The sequence below is a fragment of the Lactuca virosa genome, chromosome 8 (assembly GCF_052849685.1).
Source record: "Lactuca virosa cultivar CGN04683 chromosome 8, Lactuca_virosa_CGN04683_v6, whole genome shotgun sequence".
NCBI lineage: Eukaryota > Viridiplantae > Streptophyta > Magnoliopsida > Asterales > Asteraceae > Lactuca > Lactuca virosa.
Window position 1 is genome coordinate 371180937 of NC_136433.1, and position 20595 is coordinate 371201531.

The 20595-nt window shown below is 40.3% G+C and overlaps 2 protein-coding genes across 2 annotated transcripts; both read left to right on the forward strand.

Annotated features, from left to right (window-relative positions):
• The first annotated feature begins 2128 nt into the window (after window positions 1–2128).
• Window positions 2129–3729, forward strand: LOC145131926 (uncharacterized). The gene is made up of 4 exons (XM_079066570.1): window positions 2129–2529; window positions 2751–2785; window positions 2878–3431; window positions 3493–3729. The coding sequence occupies exons 1-4, from the start codon at window positions 2129–2131 to the stop codon at window positions 3727–3729; spliced, it is 1227 nt and encodes a 408-aa protein (XP_078922696.1).
• Window positions 3730–16782: 13053 nt separating this feature from the next.
• LOC145131927 (uncharacterized) lies at window positions 16783–17298 on the forward strand. The gene has a single exon (XM_079066572.1). It carries the CDS (start codon window positions 16783–16785, stop codon window positions 17296–17298), a length of 516 nt encoding a protein of 171 aa, XP_078922698.1.
• The last annotated feature ends 3297 nt before the right edge of the window (window positions 17299–20595 follow it).

Genomic DNA, 20595 nt, shown 5'->3' on the forward strand with positions numbered 1-20595 from the left:
TATGGAGTAGACCAAAGCCATACTCAATTTAAAATCTATTAGGGGCAGGATCCTTAAATCATATTCAGGATCCTTAATATTGCTACAGGCTCAGGATCCAGGATCAGGATCCTGATTATTATCGTTAATATTTACTAACACCTATAACAGTTATAATCTCATTTATTATTGACACGTGTGCAGAATTAGTCAATGGAAGTCTTATTCTCAACATATAATCTTCTCAACCAAGCAAAAGACCCGGAATACCAAGTCAAACAACGTTCATATGCTGATTCTCGGAGGATCCCGAAATTATCGGACTTCTTGTTATTAACATTAGACTATAAATAACCCTTGTATTACATCCACTGCACACACAATTAGCTCATCCACGATACTTGTACTTATAGTTACACATTCATCTCTATAATCAACATTTTTAATCATTAAATTCATCAGGGCATGTGATCATTATCAGCTCCCAAGGTTTTGTGTCGGAGATCCTAGCAAGGATCAAGGGCTTTCCATGTAAACCAATTGTGTCACTTTGATCATCATCTTGTACTTACTTTCCCTTGAACATCACAACCTCTCATACAATTTGGTTGAATTTCACTTGTGTAATTTTTGACCAAAACAATTTGGCGCCCACCATAGGGCTGTGGTGTTCAAAACCTTTCAGAAAATCATGTCTACGCAATCGACCCTGTCTTCTTCTTTAATTCCTCCCATTTCCTCTAAAAACCTTCCACCACCTCCAACTGGAGGTCCCTAAAAGACTCCTGATGTTCCGAAGAAAAACACTCCTCCAGTCACTACTCAAGGATCCCATGATCCTCCGGTAATAGTCTCCAACAACGAGCTTTTTGCCATGATGAGGAGGCTGGAACAACAGGTGACTCAGCAAAAAGAGGATAAGAGGACGGTGCTCAAGGAAGTGGAAAGAATGAGGGCAAAGATCCGCAAACCTCAGTAGGGGTGAGAAAAACCGAACCTGGAAACCCAAAAACTGATAAAAACCGACGAAACCGAAACCGAAGCATGAACCGACGGGTTGGGTTGTGATTTTTCAAAAACTGAAAATTTCGGTTTGGGTCGGTTTCTTTATATGGTAAAACTGAAACAAACCAAACCCAAACCGATTATATAAAATGCTTATAAAAATATATATTTTATATACATAATATACTTATAGTTTGCGTAATACTAACACAATCAACGCCTGGTTCATGTGGTTAACACACTTAACCTTTGATCCTTAGCTCGCGTGTTCGAAACATGGGACATACACAATTTCTTTATTTTTCCAAACACTTAATACTATCCCACATCGCTGGAGCATGTAACACAACGCCTCGTCAAGCCTTATAAAAGAATTTCCCTTTTCTCATAAGCTCAATTCATCCCACATCACTAGTTGGACTGAAAGTTAGTACCTCTTAGTGCTTATATAAACTTGTATAATGCTTAACTTTGCTCAATGGTATCCAAATTTCTTTAACCTGGAACCGAAACCGGAAAACCGGAAACCGAACCGGGAACCGAGAAACCAAACCCGTTGGTTTGGGTTCTGGGTTCGGTTTGTATTATTTAGAAACTGATTCCATCAGTTTAGTTTCGGTTATAGGTCGAAACCGACCCAAACCGACCCATGCTCAACCCTAAACCTCAGGAAGTTTCACCCTCGATCCTGCAACCCAGGATCCTAAACTTTGACAGCACGGGATCCTCCGGAAATCGCCGGGAGATAGGATCCTCAGTACCAACATCTGCTCCTGTCTGGGGTGCAACTTATGACGAGCGAGCTCATGTGACCCAGGATCCTAATGAAACCCTCCTTACGCCAAATACTAAGGATCCTAGTAACTTCGTAAATAATAATGTTTTTAACACTGGCTCTATGGACCTTGATACGGGTTTAAGCCCGATCATGGCTAAGGAACTTCAACAATTAAGGTGAATGATCTCGAGCGTTCCCAGAGTGGTCCAACCTATACCGGAAGTATCCCCCACCAGCCAAAGGGTCTCAAGATTTGTTCCAGCAATAGCTGATACCGAAGTCCCAAAGCACTTCCAAACCCCCAACGTGAAGCCTTATGATGGGACTACACATCCTAAGGAGCACGTGGCACAGTGCAGAGAAAGGATGGAGATCATTCCCATCCCCACACACTTGAAGGAAGCATGGCTATGTAAGGGCTTTGGTTCAACCCTCACAGGATCAGCTCTTAAATGGCTGCTGAACGTTCCTCCTTACTCTATTACTTTGTTTGCTCACTTAGTTAATTTATTTAACAATCAATTTTCTTGTAGCAAAACATTCAAAAAGGTCAATAGTGATTTTTATCGAGTGGTTCAGGATCCTAAGGAAACCCTTAGGACTTTTGTGAACAAGTTTGGTAGGGAAGCTCTGAGTATCCCCAACATTGACATAGCGGCTGTAGTTGAAGCATTTAAAATGGGCTTAAAGAAGGACTCCCATTTCTACGAAGACCACGTAATGACTCCCTGCAAAAGGATGGACAAAGTTAGGAGCAGAGCACTAAGGTTCATAAGGCTCGAAGAAGACAAGGAGATCCAAAAGAGGAGCAACCCACCAAGCTCATATGATCACCCCAATAGGAGGGTCGACTCCTCGGCCCAAAGATCCTATAAGTCAAAACCCTATTCCAAACCTGATCATCATAGCGTTAATGCCCTTGAATATGAAGGAGACGAACAAGGCTTTCCTAAGATTACTGACTGTTGATTTTCTATGGATATTTCAGGTATAATATTTGTTATGCAGGATCTTGTAGACAAAGTAAGATGGTAAAGAAAGGGAAAAAAAACCCACCACTTGGAAAGACAAATCCAAATGGTGTGCGTACCATGAAGACTTTGGTCATTTCACAGAGGATTGCATAGCTCTTAGGAAAGATATCAGCTACCACTTAGGCAAAGGATACCTCAAAGAAATCCTTGGAAGAAGAAAGGAGAGATTCAAAGAGAAAGACCAGGATCCTCAGAAGATCCTCGACAAACCAGGATCCCCTCCTGCTGACGCCAAGGTAATCAATGCGATCTCTGGAGGATCTGACATTTGTGGTACCTCTTATTCTGCAGTAAAGAGGCACGCCCAGATGTCAAAAACAGAAAAAGAAGAAGGGCCACGGAAGAATACATCAATCACAAACGAGAAAGATATCACTTTCGATGAAGCAGATGGACAAGACATCCAGGATCCTCACCATAACGGATTGGTGATCACTCTTTACATCACCAACCATTTCTTAAGAAGGATCCTTGTCGATGGAGGATCCTTAGTCAACATTATACTCCTAGACGCATTAAAAAGAATAAACATCCCAGAGTCCGAAATAGTTAGAAGATGCTCAATGTTAATTGGATTCAACGGCGAAACCAAACACACAATCGGCGAGATAAAGCTACCTATCTACATAGAGGGGGTAAACTTTATGCAACGTTTTTGTGGAATTGATACGTTATCCTCTTATAATGTTATACTAGGAGACCATGGATCCACGAAATGAAGGTTGTCCCATCAACGTATCATCAGTGTGTGAAGATGCCCACCCCATGGGGAACAGTGAAGATCACAGGAGATCAACAAGAATCCAAAGAATGCTACAAGACTTCGATGTAATCTTCAACAATACCACGAAAAGAATATCAATTAAAGCAGGGGGCACAAGATGTGCTAGAAACAAGAGAGCAAAATATAAAGGAAGTGCCCTTGAACCTTGAGGATCCTGAAGTCAAAATTCTCATAGGATCCTCAATGCATTAACAAATCGAACAAGATCTAATAAAATTCCTCAAAGCTAGAAGCAAGACATTTGCATGGAAGCACGAAGACATGACATATATAGAAAAACAATATATAATAACTCATAAACTTAACATTGATCCTTCTTTCAGACCAATACACCAAAAGAAAAGGAAGTTCACACCCGAAAGAAATCAAAACATCCAATAGGAAGTGGAGAAACTCCTCAAAATAGGGATGATCAAGGAAGAGAGATTCCCAAGATGGCTAGCCAACGTGGTCGTAGTTCCGTGGATACATTGTGACCAAAATAGGAATTGAAGCAAGCCCGGAGCAAATCAAGGCCATCCTTGATCAAAGATCACCATCCTCGACAAAAGATATTCAAAAGCTAAAAAGAAGAGTGGCAGCCCTGAACAGGTTCATCTCAAGATAATCAGAAAGATGCAAGTATTTCTACAACATCTTGAAGAAGAACAAAAGGTTCAAGTGGACCAAGGAACATGAAGATGCTTTCTAGGAACTTAAAAAATATTTAAGTTCAGCAGCCCTATTGGTAAAACCATTAGATGGGGAACCATTTCTTCTCTACCTTTCAGTATCCTCAAACGTGGTGAGTGAAGTCTTATCTAAGGATCTTAACGGGGACCAACATCCCATCTACTATGTAAGTAAAAGTCTCTTGGATCCTAAGACCAGATAATCCCACCTTGAAAAAATTATACTTAAATTAGTAACCGCTTCTACTAAATTAAGACACTATTTTGAAACACATATTATAAATGTAAGAACTAATTATCCCATTAAGAATGTTATGAGAAAACCAAAAATGTCAGGAAGGATGTCAAAGTGTTCCGTGAAACTAAGCACATATGACATAAAATATGAGCCAAGGTTCGCTATAAAGTCTCAAGCATTGGCAAACTTTGTGGCTGACTTTAGTGATGATCTACAAGCTAAAGTAGAAATAGAAGCCAAACAACTTCTAGAAGTACACAACATGGGAATATGGACACTATTCACAGATGGAGCATCAAACCAAAGAGGAACTGGCCTAGGGATCATACTAAAATCGCCACATGGGGACATCCTACCCCAAGCAATCAGCTGTGAGTTCAATGCAACCAACAATGAAAAATACGAGGCACTAATCATGGGATTGTAGTTAGGCATGGATCTTCAAATCAAGGATTTTCAGGTATTCGTCGATTCTTTATTATTGACTAACCCTTTTAATGGATCCTGTTAGGGCTAGGATCTAAAAACCGCTATAAGATCCCCAAACCTAAGGATCCTCAAAAGCTCAGGATCCTCGAATCTCAGGATCACGAATATACTCCATGATCCTGACCAATATTTTTTAATATTTATAACGGCTTTATATTCTATTGTCTTTCTCACATGTCCAGAAATAACGAGTCAAAGTCATATTCTTAACGAATAGTCGGCACAACCATGCAAAAGACCCGGAGAACCAAGTCAAGCAATGACTATAAGTTGATCTCGTAGGATCCCAAAATTTTCGGAGTTCTTGTTATTAGTTGTAGACTATATATATCACTTGTATTCATCAAACTACACACGATTTTTAGCGGAATACTAGCACTTGTACGTGTACTCATTACATTTTCTCTGTAATCATTCATTTCAATCAATAAAATCATCAAGGCAAGTGATCGTTATCACCTCCCAAGGTTTTGTGTCGGAGATCCTAGCAAGGATCACGGGCTTTCCTTGTGAATCACTTGTGCAATCTTGTTCCAATTTTGTTAATCACTTCACCTACAACACCATAGCCTCTCATACACTATGGTTGATATCCACTTAGTCGATTTTTGACAAAAACATTTGGGGCCCACCATGGGGCCGTGGTGTTCAAAATCTCTCAAAATATCATGTCTAGTCAATCGAATCTGTCCTCCTCCTCGATTCCTTCCATGTCCTCTAAAAACCTTCCACCACCACCGGCTGGAGCTCCCAAGAAAGTCTTTGAAACACCAAAGAAAAACACCTCTCTGGTTCCCCGGGACTCCAGGATCCTCCTGTGTTGATTTCCAACAACGAGATCTTTGCTATAATAAAGAGACTAGAACGACAAGTCGCCCAACAGTAGGAGGATAACAAGACAATTCTCAAGGAAGTGGGAGATCCACAAGCCTCAGGAGGCAGCTCCCTCAGTCTTGCAGCCCAAGATCCTGAAATTTGATGGCCTGGGATCCTCAACGATCCGTCACGATATAGGATCCTCAATACCGGCCTCTGTTCCCGCTTGGGGCGCGACTCTGAGAGACCCAACCCATACGACTAAGGATGCTAACGAACCCTTGTTACTCCCAATAACAAGGATCCTGGTAACTCCATCAATAATACTAATTTTACAACTAACTCGATGGATCTTGATATAGGTTTAAGCCCGATCATGGCAAAGGAGCTACAACAACTAAGACAGATGATCTCAAGCGTACCGGAGTAGTTCAACCAGCACCTGAAGTATCCCCTACAAGTCACAGGATATCCAGATTCATTCCAACAATAGTTGATACTAAAGTTTCAAAACACTTCCAGACCCCCAACATCAAGCCCTACGACGGAACTATAGATCCTGAGGAGCACGTGGCGCAATACAGGGAGAGGATGGAAATTATTCCCATCCCCACTCACTTGAAAGAAGCTTGCCTGTGCAAGGGATTTGGTTCCACCCTCACAGAATCCACTCTAAAATGGCTCCTTAACATTCCTCCTTATTCGATAACATCATTTGCTCATTTAATTAATTTATTTAACAATCAATTTTCTTGTAGCAGAACATTAGAAAAGTCACTAGTGATCTCTATCGAGTGGTTCAGGATCCTATGGAATCCCTTAGGACTTTTGTGAACATGTTTGGTAGGGAAGCTCTGAGTATCCCCAACATCAACATGGAAACTGCAGTCAAAGCCTTTAAAATAGGCTGAAAGAAGGATTCTCCCTTCTACGAAGATCTTGTAATGACCCCATGCAGGAGGATGGACGAAGTCAAGAGCAGGGAAATGAGGTTCATCAGGCTCGAAGAAGACAAGGAGATCCAAAAAAGGAACAACCCACCAAGCTCTTATGATCACTCCAATAGGAAGGCCGACTCCTCGGTCCAAAGATCCTATAAATCAAAACCTTATTCCAAACCCGACCATCATAGGGTTAATGCCCTTGAAGATGAGGGAGAGGAAGAAGATTTCCCTAAGATTACTGACTATTGTTTTTCTGTGGATATTTCAGGTGTAATCTTTGCCATGCAAGATGGCCAAGAAAAAGAGAAAAATCCACCACTTGAAAAGACAAGTCCAAATGGTGTGCATATCATGAAGACTTTGGTCACATCACAGAGGATTGCATAGCTCTCAGGAAGGAAATCAACTATCTCCTGGGTAAAGGATACCTCAAAGAAATCCTGGCAAGAAGAAAGGAGAAATCCAAAGAAAAAGACCAGGATCCTTAGAAGATGCTCGAAAGACCTGGACCCCCTCCCCCCAACTGACGCGAAGGTAATCAAAGTGATCTCTGTAGGATCTAACATTTGTGGTACCTCTTACTCTGCAACAAATAGGCACGTCATGGTATCCAAAACGGAGAAGGAAAAAGGACCATGGAAGAACACAACGATCACTAACGAAAAGGAGATCACCTTCGACGAGGCGGAAATGCAAGACATCCAGGATCCTCACCATGACTGATTAGTAGTTACTCTATACATCGCCAACCATTTCGTCAGAAGGATCCTCATCGATGGAGGATCCTTAATTAACATCATGCTCCTGGACACATTAAAAAGAATGAACATCCCGGAGTCTGATATAGTTGCAATATCCTCAGTACTGATCGAGTTCAGCGGTGAAACCAAACACACCATCAACAAAATAAAACTACCAATCTACATACAGGGGGTAAACTTTGTACAATGCCGTTTTTGTGTAATTGACACATTATCCTCTAATAATGTCATATCAGCTAGACCATGGATACATGAAATGAAGGCCATCGACGTATCATCAATGCGTAAAGATGCCCACCCTATGGGGGACACTGAAGGTCATAGGAGACCAACAAGAATCCAAGGAATGCTATAAGACTTCGATGAAGTCCTCAAAAATACGGAGACAAGCATAGAAATTAAGGCCGGGGCACGAGACATGTTAGAAGCAATAGAATATGATATAAAAGAAGTGCCCCTGAACCTTGAGGATCCTGGAGCCAAAGTTCTCATAGGATCCTCAATACCTGAACAAGTCGAACATGATCTCTTAAGATTCCTCAAGGCCAGAAGCAAGACGTTTACATGGAAGAATGAGGACATGACAGGTATTGACAAAAGCATAATAACCCATAAACTTAACATCGACCCATCTTTCAGGCCGATATACCAAAAGAAAAGGAAATTTGCACCGGAAAGAAACCAAGTTATAAAAGAAGAAGTAGAAAAACTTCTTAATACTGGCATGATCAAGGATGTGAAGTTCACAAGATGGCTAGCTAATGTGGTCGTGGTACAAAAGAAGAACGGTAAATGGAGAGTGTGTGTGTGGACTATACAGATCTTAACAAGGCTTGTCCCAAGGATCCTTTCCCTCTACCACACATCGACTCCATGATAGACGCAACAGCGGGCCACAAATTACTATAGTTCATAGACGCATCAACAAGATTCCAACAGATCGAGATGAAACCCTCTGACTAAAAAGACATGACGTTTATAACTCCAACATGTATCTATTGTTACACTGCCATTCCATTTGGTCTTAAAAATGCAGGTGCAACATACCAATGATTGGTCAATAAGATGTTCAACGAGAAACTGGGGGACACGATGGAAGTCAAGATCGATGACATGGTGGTCAAGTCCAAAAAAGTTGAGGATCACATCAAGGATCTCGATGAATCCTTCGACATCCTAGACCAATATAACATGAAACTGAATCCCTCCAAGTGCCACTTTGGGATGAGATCGGGTAAGTTCCTGGGATACATGGTGCCCAAAAGAGGAATCGAAGCAAGCCCGAAACAAATGAAGGCCATCCTTGATCTGAGATCAGCATCCTCGACAAAGGATATTCAGAGATTAATAGGAAGAGTGGCAGCCGTAAACAGGTTCATCTCAAGATCCTTAAAAAGATGCAAGCCTTTCTACGACATCTTGAAGAAGAACAAAAGATTCGAGTGGACCCAGGAACATGAAGATGCTTTACAAGAGCTTAAAAGATATTTAAGCTCACCACCGCTATTGGTAAAGCCGCTAGATGGGGGAACCACTCCTTCTTTACCTCTTAGTATCCACAAACACGGTAAGCGCTGTACTAGCTAAGGATCTCGATGGGGACCAACATCCCATATACTACATAAGTAAAAGTCTCCTGGATCCTGAGACCAGGTATTCTCACCTTGAAAAACTTATACTTGCATTAGCAAAAACTTTTACTAAGTTAAGACATTATTTTAAAACACACCCTATAGATGTAAGAACTAACTATCCAGTTAAGAATGTTATGAGAAAACCATAAATGTCAGGAAGAATGGCAAAATGGTCTGTGAAGTTAAGCACGTACACCATAACGTATGAACCAAGATCTGCCATAAAGTCCCAAGCATTGGCAGATTTTGTAGATGACTTTAGTGATGATCTAAGAGCTAAAGTTGAAATAGAAGCCAAACAACTTCTAGAAGATGAAAACATGGGAAGATGGATGCTATTCAAAGATGGAGCATCGAACGAAAGAGGAATTGGCTTGGGATCATACTAAAATCGCCATAGGGGGACATCCTACCCCAAGCAATCATTTGTGAATTCAATGCAACCAACAACGAAGCATAATATGAGGCACTGATCATGGGGCTTAGCCAAAGATCTTCAAATCAAGGATCTTCAGGTATTCGTCGATTCTTTACTACTAACTAATCATTTTAATGGATCTTATGTAGTGAAAGGAGAGAAGTTAGCACTATAAGTCCAAATCCTCAAAAACCTGCCTTAGATTTCGAAACGTTTAGCCTAAACTAGGTTCCTAGAGAAGACAATGCTGAAGCAGATGCTTTAGCCAATGTAGGATCGTCCTTAAGGATCCCGCCGGAAACCAGGATCCCTATAACCCATGTATTGATCCCCACAATCGAGGATCCCACCAAGAGACTGAAAGATCCCGACAATCACATGGAGACTACCGACGTTGCCACAATCCAAGATCCTGACTTGATGATCCAACATCAGGATGCCAACATCCAGGATCTCTCTTTAACTTCAGGATCCTGGATCCAACCCATCATGGAATACCTTTGAAATGGAACGATCCCTAAGGAAGAGAAAAGAGAGAGAACATTCAGAACAAGGATCTCAAGGTTTGTTATAATCTAAGGTAAGTTGTACAAAAAATCTGTAGCAGGACCTTACCTCAAGTGCCTAGAAGATCATGAAGTTGTAGAGGTCCTAAAGGATATTCACGAAGGAGACTGCGGCAACCACACTAGGGGAAGATCCTTATGTTCCAAAGTATTAAGGACGAGATACTACTGGCCAACCATGAAGAAAGATTCCTTCCTTCATGCCCAGAAATGCGACGCTTGTCAAAGATATAGCAACATCCTGCACCATCCAACAGAACCACTACATCATATCATTTCTCCTTGGCCGTTCATGAAATGGGGAATGGATATAGAAGGTAAACTGCCAGTTGCCCCTGGAGGAAAGGTCTCATGCTAGTAATGACTGACTACTTCTCAATATGGATAGAAGCTGAAGCCTACGTCCAAGTATGAGACAAAGTGGTAGTATCCTTCATCAAACGTAACTTCTTAACCAGGTTCGGGATCCCCGCCAAAATTATATGTGACAGTGGATCCCAATTCATAAGCAAAAGGATAGGGGACTTTTGCACAAGTTGGGGAATCAAAATGGTGATGTCTACTCCTGTCCACCCACAAACCAACAGCCATGCAAAATCCAACAATAAAATCATAGTCAACAATTTGAAGAAAAGACTGGATAAGAAGAAAGGAAGATGGGCAGAAGAACTACCTTTCGTATTATGGGCAGATATGACCACTTCTAAGGTAGCTACAAGCTAAACCCCATACTTGTTAGTGTTTGGAATGGAAGAAATGATCCCTACTGAAGTGGTGATCCCAACAGCAAGATACCTACTTCAAAATCAAGAGGACAAAAACAGGATCCTGGCCCAGGATCTCGACACTAAAGATGAACTTAGCGATCTTGCCAAGATCCGCATTGCTGATCATCAACAGAGGATCACCAATGCATACAATAAAAATATAAAAGTCAGAAGGTTCCAAATAGGAGATTTGGTACTAAGGAAAACATTCCAAAATAGCAAGGATCCTAGTGTAGGTAAGCTGGCACCTAAATAGGAAGGGACATATCTCATAGATGCCAAAGCAGGAAAGGGGGCACATTGTTTGGCCACCCTACATGGAAATATTCTGCCAAGATCCTAGAATGCTATACATCTCAAAACCTATTTCATGTAAGTAAATCTGGTCATCTCCCGATACACTCAAGGTACTCATGCTATTTACCTTTTATCCTTCATTTTTCATTATTTATTCTCTTCAAAACATCATAACTAACTTCAGAATCGGAGGGGCGTTAGCTAGACTAACGCCCACCCCTAGCTAACGTTTGCTGCATGCAGAGACTAAAGGATCCCGACGCTTAAGGATCTAAACCTCTAAGGATCCTGATGTTTAAGGATCCAAACACTTAAGGATCCTAACCTCTAAGGATCTTGATGTTTAAGGGTCCAGACACTTAAGGATCCTGACCTCCAAGGATCATGACAAATGAATATTCAACGATCCTGGTATCCAAAGGACCGCTGACATGTAAGAGACTAATCATCTCTCATATGAATAAGGGTACTTAATCCCCTCTAAGGTTTAAAGAGTTAATTACCTCTTTCACACGAGTTAAGGTTTATACACTTCGCTTGGACGCACGATATCTAACTATGGGATGTGAATAAGGGGATCATTTCACGGTTCAGCGACTTGGCAACCCTCTTATTTCTGAACATAAGTTAAGATCCTGAAGTTTGAATCTAATGTTAACAACATCTACATGTTATCTGAAGTTCGGATCTTCCCTAGAAAATTACTAAGGTTTATAACATTTACATGTTATCTTAAGTTAACATCTTCCCTAGAAGTTCTTAAGGTTTATAACATTTACATATCTCAAGTTGGGATTTTCCCCAAAAAAATGCATGAGGTTTATAACATTTTTGTCATACGGTTTGGGATTTTCCCGAGTAATTCACTAAGGATTGTAACATTAACGTGCTACGTTAATTTTGGATTTTTCCCAGAAACTTTCCATAAAGTCATAACATTAGCTGAAGATGGGATACTCCCCAAAAAATAAACAGGATTTATAACATTATCATGCAAAGACTTTCCTCAAGCTAAAGTAAAGGATCCTTCCTGAAATTTGATTAGATGAAGTCAAATGAAGATCCTTCCCAACGAACTTCTAAAGAAAAGATCCTCTCACATGAGGATCATACGAATATACGAAAGTCATAAGATTACCAAGTTCTATCTATCCTTATTCTTGAAAAACTTTCTAAGAAAAGTCTGAGGATCCCAAACTTTTCAGGATCCCAGACGAATATTACTCGATCCTTGAGTTGACTCTAAAAGGTTATTTATTAAATATTGTTTGCTACTTATCTTGAGATTACTTACAAAAACCAACTTTTTCAGGATCCTGATTATTTAAGGATCCTAGTACCGTAACAGTCATGCAGGATAACCATGAAAGGAATATGAAAGAGAAATACAACCATTGAATTAAAAAGGGTTGCACACCAAGCCTAGACCTTAGCCTGGTCATCATCGGCCGCATCCTTCTCCTTCTCCTCCTCTGCAGGCTTCGACCCATGATCTTGAGTAGCAATGGCAGGGTTGCCAGTTATTTTGGCTAGTGCCTCGTGCCATCCAGCTACATTCCAAGATCCTGAATTCTCAAGATCCTCCGCCAACTTGATCTTGGCCCACCAGATTGTTGGGTTTTGTATACTCAACATCCTATGGTGCACATACCACCCTAAATACCTTAGATCTATGTTTTCACTAATTATACATGCAATGATGTTTCCAAGGTATTAAGCCTATGACTAGCATGCAATTGACATATACCATACAAGATACTAGTTAGGGTAACATACCTTTTATGTAGCTTGAAGTCTGGATGTATTTGGCCTTAAGAGCTTAGCCCTAATAGTGTGGAAGCCTCAAATGAAGTCACAACACATCATGGACAAAGGTGGCTCTTGAGAGAGAATCTCCATGCACGAAAAACACCTCCATGAACTCCAAGTAAAAGTCTCCACAAGTGGCGATTTTGGGCAAAGGAACACATATTTATATGTGGTGGATTCCAAGGGTAATGGGTATAACCCAAATCCATACCCATGGGTTTTATGATCCATGGTTCATGTGACCCAACTCTTTATGTATCCATACATAAACTTGGTCCAACATGGATCATAAGCCCAACACATATAAATATAACTAATTACCATAATTAGTCCCCATAGATTTAATTAGTCTCCTTTGATCACTAAATTAATTACAAATTAATTCTTGATCAATACTAATTAAAACATATGATATCATATTAATATATTAGAACTTATAATATATTAATAAATCATATATAACCTTCTCTCAAGAATCCATCCTAACAAATTGTCCTGATGATATGCAACCCAAATGGACCATGCTACTCTCGGGTCAAGTACATACCAATAACAGTTATGGGCTTAGACATCTAATCCAACACAGATAGCCACCGCCACGCTCACCTATGCATCAGCAATCGCCTCCTCGATATCCAGGATGTGCTCCTCCCCCTTCTCCGCCTTCTCTTTGATCAGCAGCTCGACCCTCTTAAGGAGATATTCATTGGTTGCCTTCCACTCTTTCTCTCGCTCCTTTAGAACTCGCTCAGCATCCTCAGCTCGGATCATTAGATCAACCACTGATTGGGAAACATAAGGGGAAATCTGAAATAAGCATGGCTTTAGCAGAAACAAATAGAAATCAGAAAATAATGTCACACAAACACTTACAGTTTGAGAAAAGGAAAGCAACTTCTGAAGCGACTCTTCGGCTCCAATATTCTCCAAGTTTAGATATGTGGCTTCTAAGTTCTTCCTATTATGGGAATCAGGGGTCTTCACAGTAAGATCAATGAGATATTTCTTAAGAGGAAGGGTCAAGGAAACTTTCTCCCTCTTGGCTATGATCAGGCTGCTAGACACATCATCACTAGACACATCATCTTCAAGATCGGATAGAGCAAATCAGGCATTAGAACAGATAGTCTTGGATCTTGCACACCACATAAGATCCTCATCAGTTCAGGTTCCTTATTAATTCAGGATCCTCGTTGATTCCAAACTATCGCAGAAAATACAAGAGTTCTTACCAATAGCTATTCACGCGGTGGTGGATGAGCCTTCGTGGAGACTAGAGCAATCAAACCTAAAGGACCTGTCAGCTGCAAAAACTGTGAAAAGCTTCTCTATCTTCTCTTCGGTATCCTCGACGATAGGACTGAATTCTTCAAACTTGAAAGCTGCAAAACACCAAACAAAAGTAATGAAAAGTGAAATCCTGGATCCTCAATACAAGAAAAAAAGTTATTCCTACCCTTTTTAACGCAAGACTTCGGTAAGGAATCCCCACCACGGATCGAATCATGTTTCACAAAGAAGTATTTCTCCTTCCAAGTATCGTCTTTATATTTCATTTTTAGAACAAAAGGGGATTTGTGGGGTTTGAGCCTAAGAAGAAAACGGGAGTTTCCGAAGGTAGAAAGATCATAGATGTGAGCCAACTCAGCTAAACCTATATCTAGATCTCTGGACTGGTTCAGTTTCTCAATCCAAAACAAGATTCTACAGACGATAGGCATGGCTTGGATGTAAGAAATTTGGGTGACTTCGAAGAACTTGGAGATGATCCCGGAAAAGGGTATTTCAGACCCAAACCAAAGGGATATCCAGGAAAGCAGACCCAAGACGAGGAAGCAAAGTCAGGTTGGTGTTTCAGATAGAAGGGTTTGAAGACAGCTTCGCTAGAGAAAGCGCCAACTGTTTTCAACGACTCAATATCATCGTCGTCGAAAGAACAGATCTCATCGTATGAAAAGATCCTCTGGTCGGCAAAATTATCCTCAGAAGACGCGAGGATGTTCTTACGAGATAGAGTCATTTTCTTGCCCATTGTTAGTGAAAGGGAAAATTGATAAGAAGAGAGAAATGTACCTTCAAAGACGACAGGATGAAAGCTTAAAGATGCATGGAGGAGTATCCCTAATCGTTTGCCTCTATTTATGCTAATGGCGGAAGAAAGAGAAAGATTGATTAGACCGGTTATGATGACTCTTGAACGGATAAATCCTATCCGTTATGGTTTAAAATTCAAAATCCCTTATCATATTTATTTATTTTTATTTTTTAAAATTATCCCTTTGAATTTTGGCAAACTAACTTCAAAATATTTTGCATGAATAATTTGGGGGCAATTGTTAGGGCTAGGATCTCGAAACCGCTATAAGATCCTTAAACCTAAGGATCCTCAAAAGCTCAGGATCCTCGAATATCATGATCTCGAATATACTCCAGGACCTTGACCAATATTTTTTAATATTTATAGCGGCTATATATTCTATTGTCCATCTCACATGTCCTGAAATAACCAGTTAAATTCATATTCTCAACGAATAGTCGTCACAACCATGCAAAAGACCCAGAGGACCAAGTCAAGCAATGGCTATAAGTTGATCTCGAAGGATCCTAGAATTTTCGGAGTTCTTGTTATTAGCTTTAGACTACATATATCACTTGTATTCATCACGCTACACACGATTTTTAGAAAAATACTAGCACTTGTACACGTACTCATTACATTTTCTTTGTAATCATTCATTTCAATCAATAAAATCATCAAGGAAGGTGATCGTTATCACCTCCCAAGGTTTTGTGTCGAAGATCCTAGTAAGGATCAAGGGCTTTCCTTGTAAATCACGTGTGCAATCTTGTTCCAATTTTGTTAATCACTTCACCTACAACACCACAACCTCTCATACACTTTGGTTGATATCCACTTAGTTAATTTTTGACCAAAAAAGATCCTATGCAGTAAAAAGAGAAAGACTAGCACTATATCTCCAGATCCTCAAAAATTTAGCCTCTGAATTCGAAGCATTCAACCTAAATGAAGTTCCTAGAGAAGACAATGTTGAAGTAGATGCTTTAGCGAATCTAGGATCTTCTCTTAGGATCCCGCCAGAAACCAGGATCCTGACAATCCACATGTTGATCCCAGCGATTGAGGATCCTGCCAAAAGACTGAAGGATCATGACGATCACGAGGAAACTGCCAACGTCACTACAATCGAAGACCCTTAATCCTCAACTTGCTTATCAGGATCCTAACATCAAGGATCCTTCCCCAACCTCAAGATCCTGGATCTAACCTATTATGGAATACTTCCAGAATGGCACGATCCCAAAAGAGGAAAAAAGCGACAAAGCATTCAGAACATTGGTCTCAAGGTTTGTAATAATCCAAGGTAATTAAATAAAAAATCCATGGCAGGTCCATACCTTATATGCTTAGAAGATCATGAAGCTGTAGAAGTTCTAAAGGATATACATGAAGGAGACTGCGGCAATCACACTGGGGGTAGATCCTTATGCTCCAAAGTGTTGAGAACAGGATACTACTGGCCAACCATGAAGAAAGATTCCTTCCTACATGCTAAAAAATATGATGCTTGTCAAAGACATAGCAACATCCTACATCAACCAGCGGAACCTCTACATCCTATCATCTCCCCTTGGCCATTCATGAAGTGGGCTTATTAAATGCAATATCTTGACGAGGTTCGGGATCCCTACCAAAATCAAATGCGAGAACGGATCCCAGTTCAAAAGAAAAGGACAAGAGACTTTTGCACGAGTTGGGGAATTAAAATGATAATGTCCACTCTTGTTCACCCTCAAGCCAATGGTCAAGCAGAATCTAGCAACAAAATCATAGTCGATAACTTGAAGAAAACGTTAGATGAAAAGAAAGGAAAATGGGTAGAAGAACTTCATTTCGTCCTATGGTCAGATAGGACCACTTCCAAAGTAGCCACAGGACAAACCCCATATTCCTTGGTGTTCGGATCAGAAGCAATGATCCCTTATGAAGTAGTGATCCCGAAAACAAGATACCTACATCAAAGTCAAGAAAACAACGACAGGATCCTAGCGCAGGATCTTGATACTATTGATGAACTCAGGGATCTTGCCAAGATTCGCATCGCTGCTCATCAACAGAGAATCATCAAGGCATACAATAAGAATATAAAAGTCAGAAGATTCCAGATAGGAAACTTGGTATTAAGGAAAACATTCCAAAACACCAAGGATCCTAGCGTAGGTAAACTAGCACCGAAGTGGGAAGGACCATATCTCATAGATGCTGAAGCAGGAAAGGGGGCATACTAGTTAGCTACTCTCGATGGGAGTATCTTGCCAAGAACCTGGAATGTTATACATTTTAAATGCATTAACTATTATTATTATTTACTCTTCTTGAATGCATTACTAACTTAAGCATCGGAGGGGCGTTAGCTAGACGAACGCCCACCCCTAGCTAATGTTTGTTGTGCGCAGGGACTCAAGGATCCTAACACACAAGGATTCTGACACACAAGGACCTTGACACATGAAGATCTAAGGATCCTTACATACAAGGATCTTGACATCTGAGGACCCTGGCACTTAAAAGTCCCATAGCTACACCATTCTATAATTGTTAACGATTGCAATACGCAAGTATCCTAGTAACTAAGAATAGAGACTGATAATCTCTCCTACGAATAAGGGTACTTAATCCCCTCTAAGGTTTAAAGAGTTAATTACCTCTTTCATACGAGTTAAGGTTTCTACACCTTGCATTGATGCACGATATCTAACTATGGGATGTGAATAAGGGGGTCATTTCACACTGGAGTGACTTGGCAACCCTCTTATTTCTAAACATAAGTTAAGATCCTAAAGTTAAAATCTAAGGTTTATAACATTGACATGTTATCTCAAGTTGGGATCTTCCCCAGATGATTCCTAAGGTTTATAACATTGGCATGTTATCTCAAGTTGGGATCTTCCACAAATGATTCCTAAGGTTTATAACATTGACATGTTATCTCAAGTTGGGATATTCTAAGGTTTATAATATTGACATGTTATCTCAAGTTGGGATCTTCCCCAGATAATACCTAAAGTTTGTCACATTAACATGTTATCTCAATTTGGGATCTTCCCCAGGAAATACCTATGGTTTATAACATTTTTATGTTATCATGCAATTAGGATTTTCCCCAGTAATTTAATAAAGTTTATAGCACTAACGTGTAATCTCATATTGGGATTTTCCCCTGAGATTTTTCGAGAATTATGATACTAACGTATTGCTTGAATATGGGATACTCCTTAGAAAACATGCAAGACTTGTAGCACTATCATGTTGCAAAACAAAAGTTACCTCATTTATTTTCCAAGTTGGAGTTATTTCCAATTAATTCCCAAGACGGATCCTCCCCAAGTTCACTAAGTTAAAGTCGAACAAGGATCCTACCTGGTGAACTCCTAAAGCAAGGATCCTTCCACATGAGAACTTCAAGATCCTATGGAACTAAGAGAGACGTAACTTTACACTTCTCCTAAGTCAAAGGAAAGTGAATCCTAAAGGTCACGAAGCCTAAGGATAATCAGGTTCTATCTATCCTTATTTCTCGAAAGTTGTGTTTCTTATGTGATGGTTGAAGATTTAAAATCCTAAATGGGCTACTAACTTATTTCAGGTTATTCAAACCCTAATAGTTCTTGCAAACCTTAAACTCTTTAAGATCCTGATTATAAGGATCCTCGGAAATCCTACTGCTACAATCACAAGACAATCATGCAAATAAAGAAATATATATAAAAGCAAGCATAACCATGGATTAAGGGTCGCATGCCCTACAAAAAATTAAATTGTCTTACACCTCTTAAAACTAAAAACTATTTAAAATAAGTTTTTTGTAGGCCTAGACCGGAGACTGGTCATCATTTCCTGGGGTCTTCTCATGTTCACCTTCAGGATCCTGACTGGTGTTAACATGTTCACCAGTTAGTTGGGCAAGAGCGGCATGCCACCCTTCCAGGTTCCAAGATCCTGCGTTGGCCACGTCTTCAGCTAGTTTGATCTTGGCTTCCCAGACGACCACGACAGCGCTAGCCTTTACCTCGACGATGACCTCCTCCATCTCTGCGACGTGCTCCTCTTCCTTCTTGGCCTTCTCTTTGCTCAAAAGTTCCACCCTTTCTAGGAGGTCCTTATTGGTTGCTTTCCATATTTTCTCTCTCTTTTTGAGGGCTTGTTCAGCTCTTTTAGCCCGGATCCTCAACTCAGCAGAGACGTGGTCGAAGACCAGAAACAAGAAAGACATAATAAATAGAAAAGAGCAAAAAGGTAAAGGGAAGAAGGATATTTTTTCTTACACCCAGAGAGAAGGAAACCAACTTCCTAAGTGCATCTTCCGCCCCAAGATTCTCAAAACTCAACTCGGTGGAACCTATATTCTTTCTCTTCTTGTATCCCAGAGTTTTCACGGTCAATTCTACGGGGGCTCTCATGATGGGAATGGAGGACAAGGTTTTCTATTTCTTCACCACCAGTTGACCGCTGGACATCTCCGTATCCAAGTTAGCAAGGGTGAAGTGGGCACCAGAACATGTACTCTTGGATCCTAAGCAGAACAACAAAGAGCATAAGAAGTCAGGATCCTCCGTACGAAAAAGAAGTTAGGATCCTTACCTTTCGACATGGAGACAGTGGTAGACAAAATTTCTTGATGATTGAATTGGTTGATTTTGAATGAACTCTATGATTCAGACAAAGTGAAAAAGATTTTGATCCTGTTTTCAGTATCTCTAGCGGGAGGAACCAACTCGTTGAACTTGAAGGCTGCAAAACATCAAATAAGATAAGAAAAATGAATGTCAGGATCCTTAATGTAAAAATATGAAATCCTACCCTTCTTTATCCAGGATTGTGGTAAAAGATTCCCATCAGGAATCGAGTCACATCTTACGAAGAAATATTTCCCTTTCCAAGCACCATCATTATACTTGGACTTCAAAACAAGGGGAAATCTATCATTTTTGACCTTCAACAGGAAACGAGAGTTCCCAAAAGTCGTAATATCATAAATATAGGCTAGCTCATTTATGCCAACGGAAAGATTCCTGGAATGATTCAAATGATCAATCCAATAGAGGATCCTCCAAATCATTGGCATGACTTGAATGTACGAGATTTATGTGATCTTGAAAAATTCAGAAATGATTCTGGAGAACGGGTAAGAGAGTCCTAGGGTGAAAGGATACTCGGGGAGATAAACCCAAGTAGAAGACACGAAATCAGACTGAATCCTAGCATCGAAAGCCCTAAAACGGTATCGGCAGGAAAAGTTTCAGCGGACTTCAAGATCTCGATGTCATCATCGGTGAAGGTATAAGTTTCCTCATAAGACAATATCTTCTGATCCGTGAAATCATCATCGGGTATAGCAATGATGCTTGCACGAGATCGAGTTGCTTTCTTGCCCATGATCATATCTGAATATGGATGAAAAGAAAAGGGAACAAGAAGAGTACCTTTCATGATACGTGATGAACGTCAGAAATAAGAGCTAAAAGAGTAAGATAAAACTAAAGAGCTGAACGTCCTATTTATACATGAATCACATAGAGGTAAAA

What these genes read in the sequence shown, in the direction of transcription:
- LOC145131927 (XM_079066572.1), top strand. Translation starts at nt 16,783, where the DNA reads ATGTCCACTCTTGTTCACCCTCAAGCCAATGGTCAAGCAGAATCTAGC.
- LOC145131926 (XM_079066570.1), top strand. Translation starts at nt 2,129, where the DNA reads ATGGAGATCATTCCCATCCCCACACACTTGAAGGAAGCATGGCTATGT. An exon ending in GTTAGGAGCAGAGCACTAAG is followed by an intron (nt 2,530 to 2,750) that starts GTTCATAAGGCT and finishes TGGATATTTCAG; the next exon opens with GTATAATATTTGTTATGCAG. An exon ending in TGCAGGATCTTGTAGACAAA is followed by an intron (nt 2,786 to 2,877) that starts GTAAGATGGTAA and finishes GTCATTTCACAG; the next exon opens with AGGATTGCATAGCTCTTAGG.